Raw genomic sequence first — 11,531 nt, 5'->3', positions numbered from 1 at the left:
AGTTGGAGATGAAGAGGTCGAGGGAGGGTAGGAGGCCTTGGGGTGGTGTCCTGGAGGAGGGGGTGTGTTGGAGGCGGGAGAAGGGGTCAGTAGAGGGAGAGTTAGGCTCACGGTTGAAGAAGTAAGCGTGGAGGCGGAGGCGGCGGAAAAACTGCTCAATGTCCAAACGTGACCGGTATTCGTTGATGTGTGGGTGGAGGGAGACAAAGGTGAGCCCTTTACTGAGGACTGACCATTCGTCCTCAGTAAGGGAGAGGTCTGGGGGGATGGTGAAGACTCAGCAGGGCTGAGTGTTGCTGTCTCCTCTGGAGCTGCTGGTTGTGGAGGCTGTGGGCGGAGCGACGTCGGTGTCAGCTGTGGGCGGAGTTGCGTCAGCGTCAGCGGTGGGCGGGGTTGCGTCTGCGTCGGTGATGGGCGGAGCCGTGGGCTCGTCAGCATGGATTTGTGCATTGGAAGTCATGTCTGACAAATATTTTAGAGATTTTTAAAGAGGTATCCAACAGGATGGATGAGGGTAGGACAGTGGATGTTGTCTATATGGACTTTAGTAAAGGCCTTTGACAAGGTCCCGCACAGCAGGCTAGTCATGAAGGTTAGGTCACATGGGATCTAGGGAGAGCAATCTAATTGGAATCAAGATTAGCTCTATGGCAGAAAGAAGAGGGTGAAGGTTGAAGGTTGCTTATTGGACTGGGGGCCTGTGACTGTGCCACAGGGGTCGGTGCTGGGACATTTGTTATTCGTTATTCACATAAATGATCTGGATGTGAATGTACAAGGCATGATTAGTAAGTTTGCGGATGATACAAAATTAGGAGGTATCATTGATAGCAAGGAAGGTTATCAAAAATTACAGAGTGATCTTGATTCAGATGGGAAGTGGGCTGAGGATTGGCAAGTGTAATTCAATACAGTTAAGTGTGAGGTTTTGCACTTTGAAAAGTCAAACAAAGGTAGGACTTATACAGTAAATGGTAAGGTCTTGATGAATATTATGGAACAGAGAGACCTAGGAGTACAAGTACATTGTTCATTGAAAGCGGTGTCACTGGTGGACAGGACGGTGAAGAAGGCATTTAGCATGCTGGCCTTCATTGGTCGAGGCACTGAGTATAGGAGTTGGGATGTTATGTTACAGTTGTATAAGTGATTGGTGAGGCTGCACTTGGAGTATTGTGTACAGTTTTGGTCACCCTGTTATAGGAAAGACATAGTTAAACTGGAAAGTGTGCAAAGAAGATTTATGAGGATGTTGCCAGGACTATTCGGCCTGAGTTATAGGGAGAGATTGACCAAGGGTAGGAGTGTAGGAGAATGAGAGATGACCTTATTGAGGTGTACAAAATCATGAGGGGCATAGATAGGATGAATGCATATATTCTTTTTCCCAGGGATAGGGAATTGAAAACTCGAGGGCATAGGTTTAAGATGAGAGGGGAAAGATTTAAGGACCTGACAGGCAACTTCTTCATGCAGAGAGTGGTGCGTATATGGAATGGACTGCCGGCAAAAGTGTTTGAGGCAGCTACAATAGCAACATTTAAAAAGCATTTGGATAGGTACGTGGATGGGAAGCATTCAGAGGGACATGGACAAAATGCAGGCAATTGGAACTAGCCGAGTCGGCACCATGGTCAGCATGGACCAGTTTGGGCCAAAGGGCTGTTTCCATGCTGTATTACTCTACGACTCTATGACCAGTGGAAAAGTTGTCAAATCTGTGTCTATTAAGCAAACTCAGCTAATTTCTTGAGCACACTTCTTGCAAGAATCAATGTTTTCTACTTTAACATAAAGTATTTCTACATAAAACATAGATTGAATTTAGAATAATTGGTTAAGCACAGAAAGAAATAAACAATTTTAGAAAGACTAACCTCATTGTAATCCCCTTTACAGTCCTCTTGTCCTTCTTTTTCTTCCTTTTCTTTCTTCACTTTATGTTTATGTTTTCGCTCTCGATCTTCCTTTCTTTCCCAATCTCTTTTGTCTCTGTCTTTGTGTTCTCGCTCTCTGTCCCTAAACTCTAGGGTAGAATTTTTCATATCTTTATTCCGTTGTTTTTTCCCATCTTCCTTATATTCTTTTTCTTTTCTCACTCTATGTTTCCTGTCCATTTCTTCAACCGCTGGTTTTTGAGCAGGCTCTTTTCTTTCTTTATGTCGCTTTTCACGATGTCCATCATGAGGTCCATATTCCTTGTGTTCCTTGTATCGCCGATCATAATCTTCATCTCGAAATTCAGAAGACCTTCTTTTCTTCTCTTTGCTGTCTTCAAAATTCTGTTCAGGGCAAGCATATTTTCATGGGGCATATTTAGTTTTATTTTCTAAGGAAAACTGAGTAACAGTTTCATCAATAGCCTTGACTCATTGGTTGAAACAACTGCAAACCAAACATACATGTTCGATCTGCTGCTCTAATTTTAGTTTCACATTGCTACCTCATTCTCAAAACAAAACTAATGTTGTCGAATGGAATAACCATTAAAATGTAATAGTTGACAGGAATAACCAGGGAATTCATCATTTATTAACTTAAAATCCATAAAATATTTCTAACAAGGAACAATTGTATAAAAATGTAATGACAAATTAATTAAATCAGGGCAAAGGTAATGGAGAAAGAATTCTGTTGGCAAGGCAACTATGCCACTATTTAGAGTACCACACTCCTTGATCTTCCAGTAACAAGTTTACACTGCAACAAGCACAACAATGGATCAAAGGCTGAGTGCACAATGGAAATTCCAAATTATTGATTTTATGGCAATGTTTATTTGTTAATAATAAAATTAAATATTAAGCTCAATTATGGTTAATGTTATAACCCCAAAATACTGCGAACATTTTTAATATATCATTCCAAAATGCTGTTTCAAAAAAAAAAAGAGGTCTGATAAAATGGCTGTGGATGTATATTAAGTGGCTGCTTAGAGAGAAAGAGAGAGAGAGAGATGGGATGTAAAAACCTAAAAATATCAAAGATACTTCAAACCGACTACATTATAATCTTTTATGACAACAAGGATAAGTAGGGGCTATTTGCCCCCTACTCAACAGCAAGCCACCGCCGTGAATTTTATTGGAATTTTTCATCAATCTGTTCAGTGATGTTTGACACACATCTGGAGCACATGGGACTTGAATTTGAGACCTCTTGGTTCAGAGATAGGGACACTACCACCTTGCCACAAGAGACCTCTTCCCTGTGGATTAGCTTCAAATTGCAGACAATTTGTGTTTATCCCTTTCAAGAATACACCAGGACAGGGTTAAAAAGCCAGCTACAATTTGACTGGAGCAGAGAAATGGGACTGAACATTCTCACACGCAGCCTCAAGTGTTAGCGTGCTGTGATAGTCTCAGTCAAAGACCTACCCCCTAGCTAACCCCATGCTGTAAATAAAGACCCTGCTTCACTCCACTGGTTGCAAAAGAGTTCAGAGGAATTAGGATGAAGAAACTTCAATCGCCTATAAAACCAAGAATCCCACAAAACAACTCTTCAAGTAACAACATCAAGATTTCTGGTAACTTCCACTTCTACTTCCACAAGGCTTAACTGTGAATTGTTCAAGAAAAGCAGAGAGGCTGGGAGCCGTATATCTCTGTTTTAAAAATTCTTATATGCTTGGATTCATTTCTAATTTGTGCGTAGCATTATTAATTCTTCTCACTTTCAGTAATCAATAACTTTTTTGTTAGTTCAAGGAAGTCTGGTCAAATTGGTTCCTTTTAAAATCTAAATTAATTTGGTCTGGGAGAAAGTATTCATAAAGGAAGGGATCCTTTTGAAGCAACCTTCTTGCATCCAACCAGGGGAGTGGTGAGTAAAGAAAGGGAGCCAATTCATCCCTCCTCATCCAGGAGCTTAACAGTTTGATGCATACCATTTGGAACCATAATGAATTGGGACTATTGCCATACGTGATTATAACAGTAAAATTAAAAAAAACTAGTTCATTACTGACACCAACATTATGGCCCAGATCTTATGGCAGTGAAAAAGTTATTCCTCTGAAATGGGCAGCACCTTCCACAATCTGCACAAATTTGAAATAGAGAATGCAGAAAACCAGAAGTTGCTGTCAATGATTCTATGCTTCCTCCATATGATTCACTACTGAAGCCTTCACAAACAGCAATGAGAAGTCACTAAACCACTTTTAGAATACTGCGTTCAATTCTGGTCTCCCTACTATAGGAAGGATGTTGTGAACATTGAAAAGGGTACAGAAGAGATTTACAAGGATGTTGCCAGGGTTGAAGGGTTTGAACTATAGGGAGAGCCTGAATAGGCTGGGGTTATTTTCCTTGGAGCGTCAGAGGCTGAGGGATGACCTTATAGAGGTTTATAAAATCATGAGGGGCATGAATAGGGTAAATAGACAAGGTCTTTTCCCCAGGCTGGGAGAGTCCAAAACTAGAGGGCATAGGTTTAAGGTGAGAGGGGAAAGATTTAAAAGGGACCTAAGGGGCAATTTTTTCACATAGACGGTGGTGCATGTATGGAATGAGCTGCCAGTGGAGGTGGAGGGTGGCATAAGTACAATATTTAAAGGTGTCTGGATGGGTAAATGAATAGGAAGGATTTAGAGGGATATTGGCCAAATGCTGGCAAATGGGAGTAGATTAATTTAAGATATCTGGCCGGCATGGACAAGTTGGACCGAAGGACCTGTTTCCATGCTGTACAGCTCTATGACTGTAATAGAAGAATCCCCCTTACCAACATAATAGCACTGTTAAAAAAATTCTGCAAATATAAAAATAACTGCAAATTCTGTCTTATTCATGAGGAGTAACTGGGTTTTTAAACAGCATACCAAGTAATTACTACTGTTGAAGAATCTCTCACATGCTGGAAAACAAATGTTATATTTGTGAAATGTCAAATTTTTCCACGATAAAACACCCCATCATTTTCTGTAATCAGTTCTGACTGGACCACTTAAAATGCCATCCGAGTCCTGAACTCATCAGCCAAAACTTTTCATCAGGCTTATTTGATCTACTGCAAATTACAACGTTAAAACCTCTCTCCCTTGGCCCCGTAACCCTAACTTCCAAAAATGCAAGCAGCTCATGATGATCTTTGTTATTAATTTGCAATCATCTAATGAGCTGCTTGTATCATTTTTTTCCCTCCACTAGCCCACCCAAACATCACCTAATACAATCCTTTGTCCTTCTCTCCTTTACATTTTCCATCATCAATCAACTCTTCAAACAAACAAACTTTGATTCTTTCCACAATCCTTGCAAGTCACCATCCCATCTTCAACCTTGCTTTCTTCTGCAAAGTTTTTGAACAAGTTGCCGCCTCCCAAATTCATTCACACCTTTTCTAGAACATCATGCTTGAATGTATTCAATTACATTTTCACCAATGCCATTGTACTGAAATAGTTATCAAAAATCATAAGTGATTTCCAATGTGATTTTGACAAAGGAAAACTTTTCCACCTTGTCTGTCTTTTGCCAATATTGAATGTACTTTGAAGGTGGAATCACTCATTACTGGTGCACACAAGATTTCGATACGAGCTGTTGACCATGATACACCACATGATACATGCCCAGAATTACCTGTGACACCAGCCTAACATATCCACATCTGGCGAAAACATAAAAGGGCAGGTTGTTCTTTGATTTTAAAACAACTTTGGCAAAGGCCGGAGAATAATTTATACCTCTCTATCAATTTAGCAATAGCGGATGGCCTGTGAAGGCAGGACAATGGAGCAAAAAAATTACAATGAGGCACAATGGATAATACATTTACTTACTTCAGTGGTTCTCCCTTCCTTTTCTTTTCGCTCTCGATGTTTTCTTTCTTTTCGTTCATATTTGTCATCCATTTCAAATTCCAAATTTTCTGAAAGACAAGGGGACACTAGAAACGCATGTAAGGATCAAACTTTTCCAAGAAATTGATCAGCAACTACCAGGTTGGTTCTAACATGTCATACGATAAAATTACAGCAGCAAAACATTTGCATTTACAAAGTACACAAGCTGTTTGAATGGAGACACCGAGTCTGTAATACTTGCAGAGAGGTGACATAACTCAATCTGTAGATGTAAAATACGTTGGTTTTGACACAGTCGGAGGAAACCTACCACAGGACAACAGACTTCACCCTTTATTTCTCTGAAATCATTCTGAGTGAAGTTTGAGAGTTGAGAAACCATTGGAAGACCTTGGACAGAATTTTCCAAGCCCCTGATCAATGTGAGACAGTTGGGAAAATATCGCAAGAATGAAACATGAGAAACCTAATGTCAAGAAAATAATTAAAAATTTTCCACACACAGTTTTCACGGCTAAATGGCAATCTCATTAGTGAGCTGCAAGGAGCCTATCTGCTTGCATTAACCTTTCATTTCAGTGATTTTCACCTATTTAGGTGAAATCAGCTGGTGCCAATTCCACAGCAGTTACCTGTGGGGCCCTCTTGTGGCACAGTGGTAATGTCCCTACCTCTGGACTAGAAAGGCCTGGGTTCAAGTCCCACCTGCTCCAGAGCTGTGTAATAACATCTCTGAACAGGTGGATTAGGAAAAATAAGTCTAATAAATCAGTTAACTAGTGACTGGAGCACACAGTGTCTTCACTGGGCCTCCATCATGGTCTGCATTCCTCAACATCTCAAGGCATGCTCCATGGGCAACAGCCACCTGAACTTTACATCCTCAGAGGTTGGTAATTGCAAAGTACCAGCCTCCGTACATTATCATGACACACTTTGGACATGCTTATAATACAGTTCAGCATTTCAGTGCTGCAACTTATAGCTCACCAATACCTTACGTGGCAATGCTGCTTCCAAGTCTTCTGTGCACAGGGTCAGGCACCTATCTCGTGCATCACAGGGTTCCTTTCTTGCTTTTTCAGTGCTTATTCACTTTGGACCTACTTGGATGCTCACAGCATCACTGCCCCACCTTTCTGCACACTGCCACTTCATTCAGAACATTGGGACTTTCACTAATTCTGGTTTGCCTTGCCTTTTAGTGCAGACAGAAAGCTTGTCATATTTGCTGGCACTGGGCAGAGGGGATGGACATGACACAAAAAGGCATCATATTACACAAATGTCACACCTACACCATGCCCCAGCAACTTAGGCTGCAAACGCACTGAGCGCGCATTAACCAAATGGCCAAGTCTCAAAGCCTAAGGGGTCCAGTTCTTAACGTAGTCAAGCAGGGCTTTCGTCAGTCAGGATGTGCTGCCATAGTCAGTCAAAGGCATTTCCTGTTCTCAGCCCAGCAGCTTGGATACACTAATTCCAGGGACGTTTAGGGCCAGGGATCCTTCTGATTATAGTCACAGAGTGGACCACCGTCAGACTTGTAGGTTGTGTGCAACCAGTCGAAGATGAGCAGTAAGTCAGTTAGGAAACGTACAGAAATCAGTCAGGGATCTTTTTGATCATGAGTCAGATCTGTCACTCCAAGTCATTGGGTTGGGAGGGGGGTTGCTTCTTGGGATCTGTTCACCAAAATTCACATGGTTATAAGGGGCCACTGCTGTGGTGGGGATGTCAGGGAAGTCAAGTGTGCGAGTGGAGGCAGCTTGCTGGGATGTAGGGGGGGCAATAACAGTGAAGGGAGACAACTTGTAGCATGAGAGGGCACAGGGTACTACAGGAGGAGGCTTTTGATTTCCCTTTCCACCATCCTATTTTCAGTGGGGTTGGGGAATGCATCACAATGTTTGGCTTAATTAAGTTCAGGCTCAGGAGGTAAAATGGAGAGATGAACAGTTAAATATAAAAGGGTTGAGTGGAAATGTGGGGTGGCTCAAACTTGATGGGGTTGACTAGATAGAAAGGAACAGGTCTGGGAAGCAGTAACTGTGGCTGACATGCTGAGCATGCAACTCACTCTCTGTCCACATGTGAATTCAAACATACAACAAATATGTGACTGCCACCACACCCAAAATGGTTATAGTGTATTTTTTTGGTCAGAAGGAGCAGGCTCCACTTGAGAGAGGAGAAGACCTTCAAGAGCAATTGCATTAATCAGGCACTGACACAGTACTGGTTAAAGACTTCGATAATCAAAATTCTGTACATGCACCTCATGCAGTGACCAATTACGTCGAATAAAAATCCTAGGAACAATTAATCTTGGCCATGATGTTGATCATTACGAATCAATTCAGTAGGGGAGGCAATGGCTTAGTGGTATTATTGCTGGACTGCTAAGCCAGAGACCTAGGCAATGTTCTGGGGACCCAGGTACAAATCCCACCATAGCAAACGGTGGAATTTGAATTCAGTAAAAAAAAAAAACTGGAATTAAGAATCCGATGATGACCTTGAATTTATTGTTGATGTCAGAAAAACACATCTACTAATGTTCATTAATGTCCTTTAGGGAAGGAAACTACCATCTTTACCTGGTCTGGCCTACATGTGACTCCATACTCACAGAAATGCGGTTGACTCTGTGCAATTAGGGATGGGCAATAAATGCTGGCCTAGCCAGCACTACCCTCATCCTGTGAATGAATAACAAAAAAGTCTCGAATGAGTGATTATGAAATTCAGAGAGCATATTTGGATAGTATAGTGGGAGGAACAGACTGGACAAGATCCAACAAGAGGAGATGCTGCATGCAACAGTGAGAGTGCTACACCATGTTTTGGTGCAGGAGCAGAATTTGCGTGGCTGTGAGGTAGCAGAAAGATGATGGTGGGACTTTCCCTCATGGAGCACAGAAGGTCATTCACCTTCTTGCATGCATGATCATTTCTCTGGACTGTGGACACTACACTAACCCAGGTGGCAACTTCAGACCTGGCTGGCAGAGTCTGATATCATGGTCTCCTTTGGCAGTCCCGAAGAAAGAGGGACGATTTCCTGTGCAGCACCCATTCACGGGGATATCCAGGTCCCTGTAAGCAAAGCATGGTGCCAATTTTTCTCTTGCAGCTATGTCCTGTGTAATTTTTCACATACTGAAACTGTGAAGGTTAATTCCTGGTGTGCAGCATTTGAACATGTTCATTAACAGCTGGGTTCAAATATGGTGCCAGTGACAGGAATGCTGACAGGTCGGAGGAGTTGCAAGCCCTTCTGCTGGTGAGCACCAGACCAATGCTATGGTGTGTATTTGATAAGATGAACATTGCAAAATTGAGAGAAGATGCACAAGAGTTCACAGAGAGAAAACCTCCACAAAACTCCCCAAAACTGACACTTTGTCAAATTTTTGGAAAATTCAGTCACTCATCACTGCAAGTGGATGTTCTCACTGGTGAATTCTCAATTACACCACTGTCTCAAGAGGAGAAATCAACCAGCCATACCTGATCCAGAGGAAACTGCAATATGGAATCTGACTAAAGCTTGCGTGGAAAGTGACTCTGGCTGCAAACCAATATTTTAACAACACATAAATTTATTTTTTTTCTGAATTTAACTGACCTAACCAAAATACCAAAGAACTACGAATGCTGGAAATCAGAAACAAAAACAGAAATTGCTGCAAAATTCAATAAGTCTGGCAGCACCTGTGGAGTAAAAGCAGATTTAATGCTTCAGGTCCAGTGACCACTATTCAGAACTGTTCTGAAGAAGGGTCACTGGACACAAAACATTAATTCTGCTTTCTCTCCACAGATGCTGCCAGACTGCAGAGTTTTCCTAGCCATTTCTGTTTTTGTTACTTGGACAAAATACTTTTAAGATAACACTCTGCAGAGTTTTTTTTCCCCCAAGCTTGATGTCTTGTTATTTTTCATGAATTTATTTGGTAGTTGTACATTTTGAACCTCTTGTGAATGTTTTTGTATCTTTCTTTGAGCAAAATTAGTTTGCAATAAACTATTTGTTACTTGTCCAGGTAAGAAACCTGACTAAAATATTTCTGAGACTGAGATAGACACACTAATTGGCAAAATCACATCCCTTTTAAAATATAAACCTTGCTATGGCCAGTGAAGTGGGTCATTAAAAGGAATCAGTTGACCCTCCTAACTGGGTTCTAAAATAAGGTATCAGCAAATTTAAGGCTGACAGTTATTCTTCACCAGGGTAATCAGGATTCAGAATTGACCTTGAGTAATGCAAATAATAGTTGAAGCACCAAACAAATGTTCCAAAGGGGAAATTTGAATATCATTCCGAACATACAAGCTGACGACTGCCAAATTCCCTCATCCATAAGTAACTTGGAACTGACACAAAGAGAGGAAATTAATATTTCATAACAAACTAGGGATCATAAAATCTAATGAATAAGCTAACTCAAGAATGGCTTTATGGAAATTTTTCCTTAAAAGTCAAGCACAATATCTTTTTAATGAAAAGTACAATGCCATAACTTTGCAGAAACGGGCTCTCATTAATTTTGAACATTAAATACAAATCTACCTTTATCTCTTTTCTGCCGATGTTTAGGTCGCTGGTCACCAATTTCATCTTTTTGTATCTCTTTTTCCTGGAGTTTCTCTCTTTCTTTTCTCCTGTCTCTTTCCTTATCTCGGTGTCTCTCAGATTCATGTTCTTGTTTTGTTGATCTCTCTGTGTAAAGATCCCATTGTTTCTCTTTGTCATGACCTCTTGTATCTGCACCATATTCTAGGTCTTGATCCCATACTGGAATCTTCTCTTTATCTCTATTCCTATCTTTATGTCTATCTCTTTCCTTTTCTTGTTTCTTTTCTCTTTCTTTATACTTTTCATCATTCTTTATTTTTTTCCGTACTTTTTCATACTCTCTTTCTCTATATTGATCTCCATCCCTTTCCTTGCCTTTGTTCCTCAGTCTGTCTTTATCCTGCTCCCTCTCCTTATCTCGTTCCCTTCCCCTATGTCTACGCTCCCTAGAGTCAGAGCTCCCAGTAGATTCTTCATCCTTAAGTCTTTTCTTTTCTCTACTCTTTTTACTATTGTCATCTGTATAATCTCCTTGGACGGCCTGAAATAAAACAAAATAGGAAAAAAAAATTGCATATAAAACCATCGAATACTTCTTTGAAAAGGAAATTCAAACTGACAATTCAAACAAAACAATTTCAAATAATGAGAACTAGATTGTGCCAGATTTGTGAAATTAAGTGCAGTCATGTCTCATCGCAGCTCCAATAGTTACACTTCTTCTGTCATCAAGTACTATTGAAATTAAGGGCACAGAGAATTTCTGCAGACGCAAATTCTTGGGTCCCAAAATCAAATTCTTCGATTCCAGCTGATTCTCCCTTCTCCCTCAGCCATCATATTAGGCCATAAAACAATAAAATGTAGGAGTAAAAGTCGGCCCATGAAGTCTGCTCCACTGTTCAGTGAAATTCTGGCTGATCTGATAATCCTCAACATCATTTTCTTGACTTTTCTCCAAAACCGTCAACTCTTGAACTGATAAAACCAGTCTCAATTTTGAATATGCTTAACAAACCAGTGTCACCAGCCCTCTACAGTAAGCAATTCCAAAGAGTCACACCATCTGAAAAAGGAAATTGCTCATCTTCATTTTAAATATGCAACCTCCTTACTCTGCCAAAAGAGAAA

The 11,531-nt window shown here is 40.8% G+C and overlaps 1 protein-coding gene across 1 annotated transcript in view; it reads right to left on the bottom strand.

The window, feature by feature from the left end:
* LOC125485085 (vicilin-like seed storage protein At2g18540) overlaps positions 1-11,531 on the bottom strand; it is a 48,702-nt gene that overhangs the window by 6,626 nt on the left and 30,545 nt on the right. Inside the window, exons 4-6 of the mRNA XM_048606145.1 lie at positions 10,395-10,941; positions 5,792-5,880; positions 1,878-2,282 (exon numbers count right to left, since the gene is read on the bottom strand). Of these exons, the coding sequence (XP_048462102.1) occupies positions 1,878-2,282; positions 5,792-5,880; positions 10,395-10,941 (1,041 nt within the window). The remainder of the gene's footprint in view (positions 1-1,877; positions 2,283-5,791; positions 5,881-10,394; positions 10,942-11,531) is intronic.

This window comes from Rhincodon typus, chromosome 2, assembly GCF_021869965.1.
Source record: "Rhincodon typus isolate 14 chromosome 2, sRhiTyp1.1, whole genome shotgun sequence".
In the NCBI taxonomy this organism is placed as follows: Eukaryota; Metazoa; Chordata; class Chondrichthyes; order Orectolobiformes; family Rhincodontidae; genus Rhincodon; species Rhincodon typus.
This window is presented reverse-complemented; position numbering and strand designations above follow the sequence as displayed.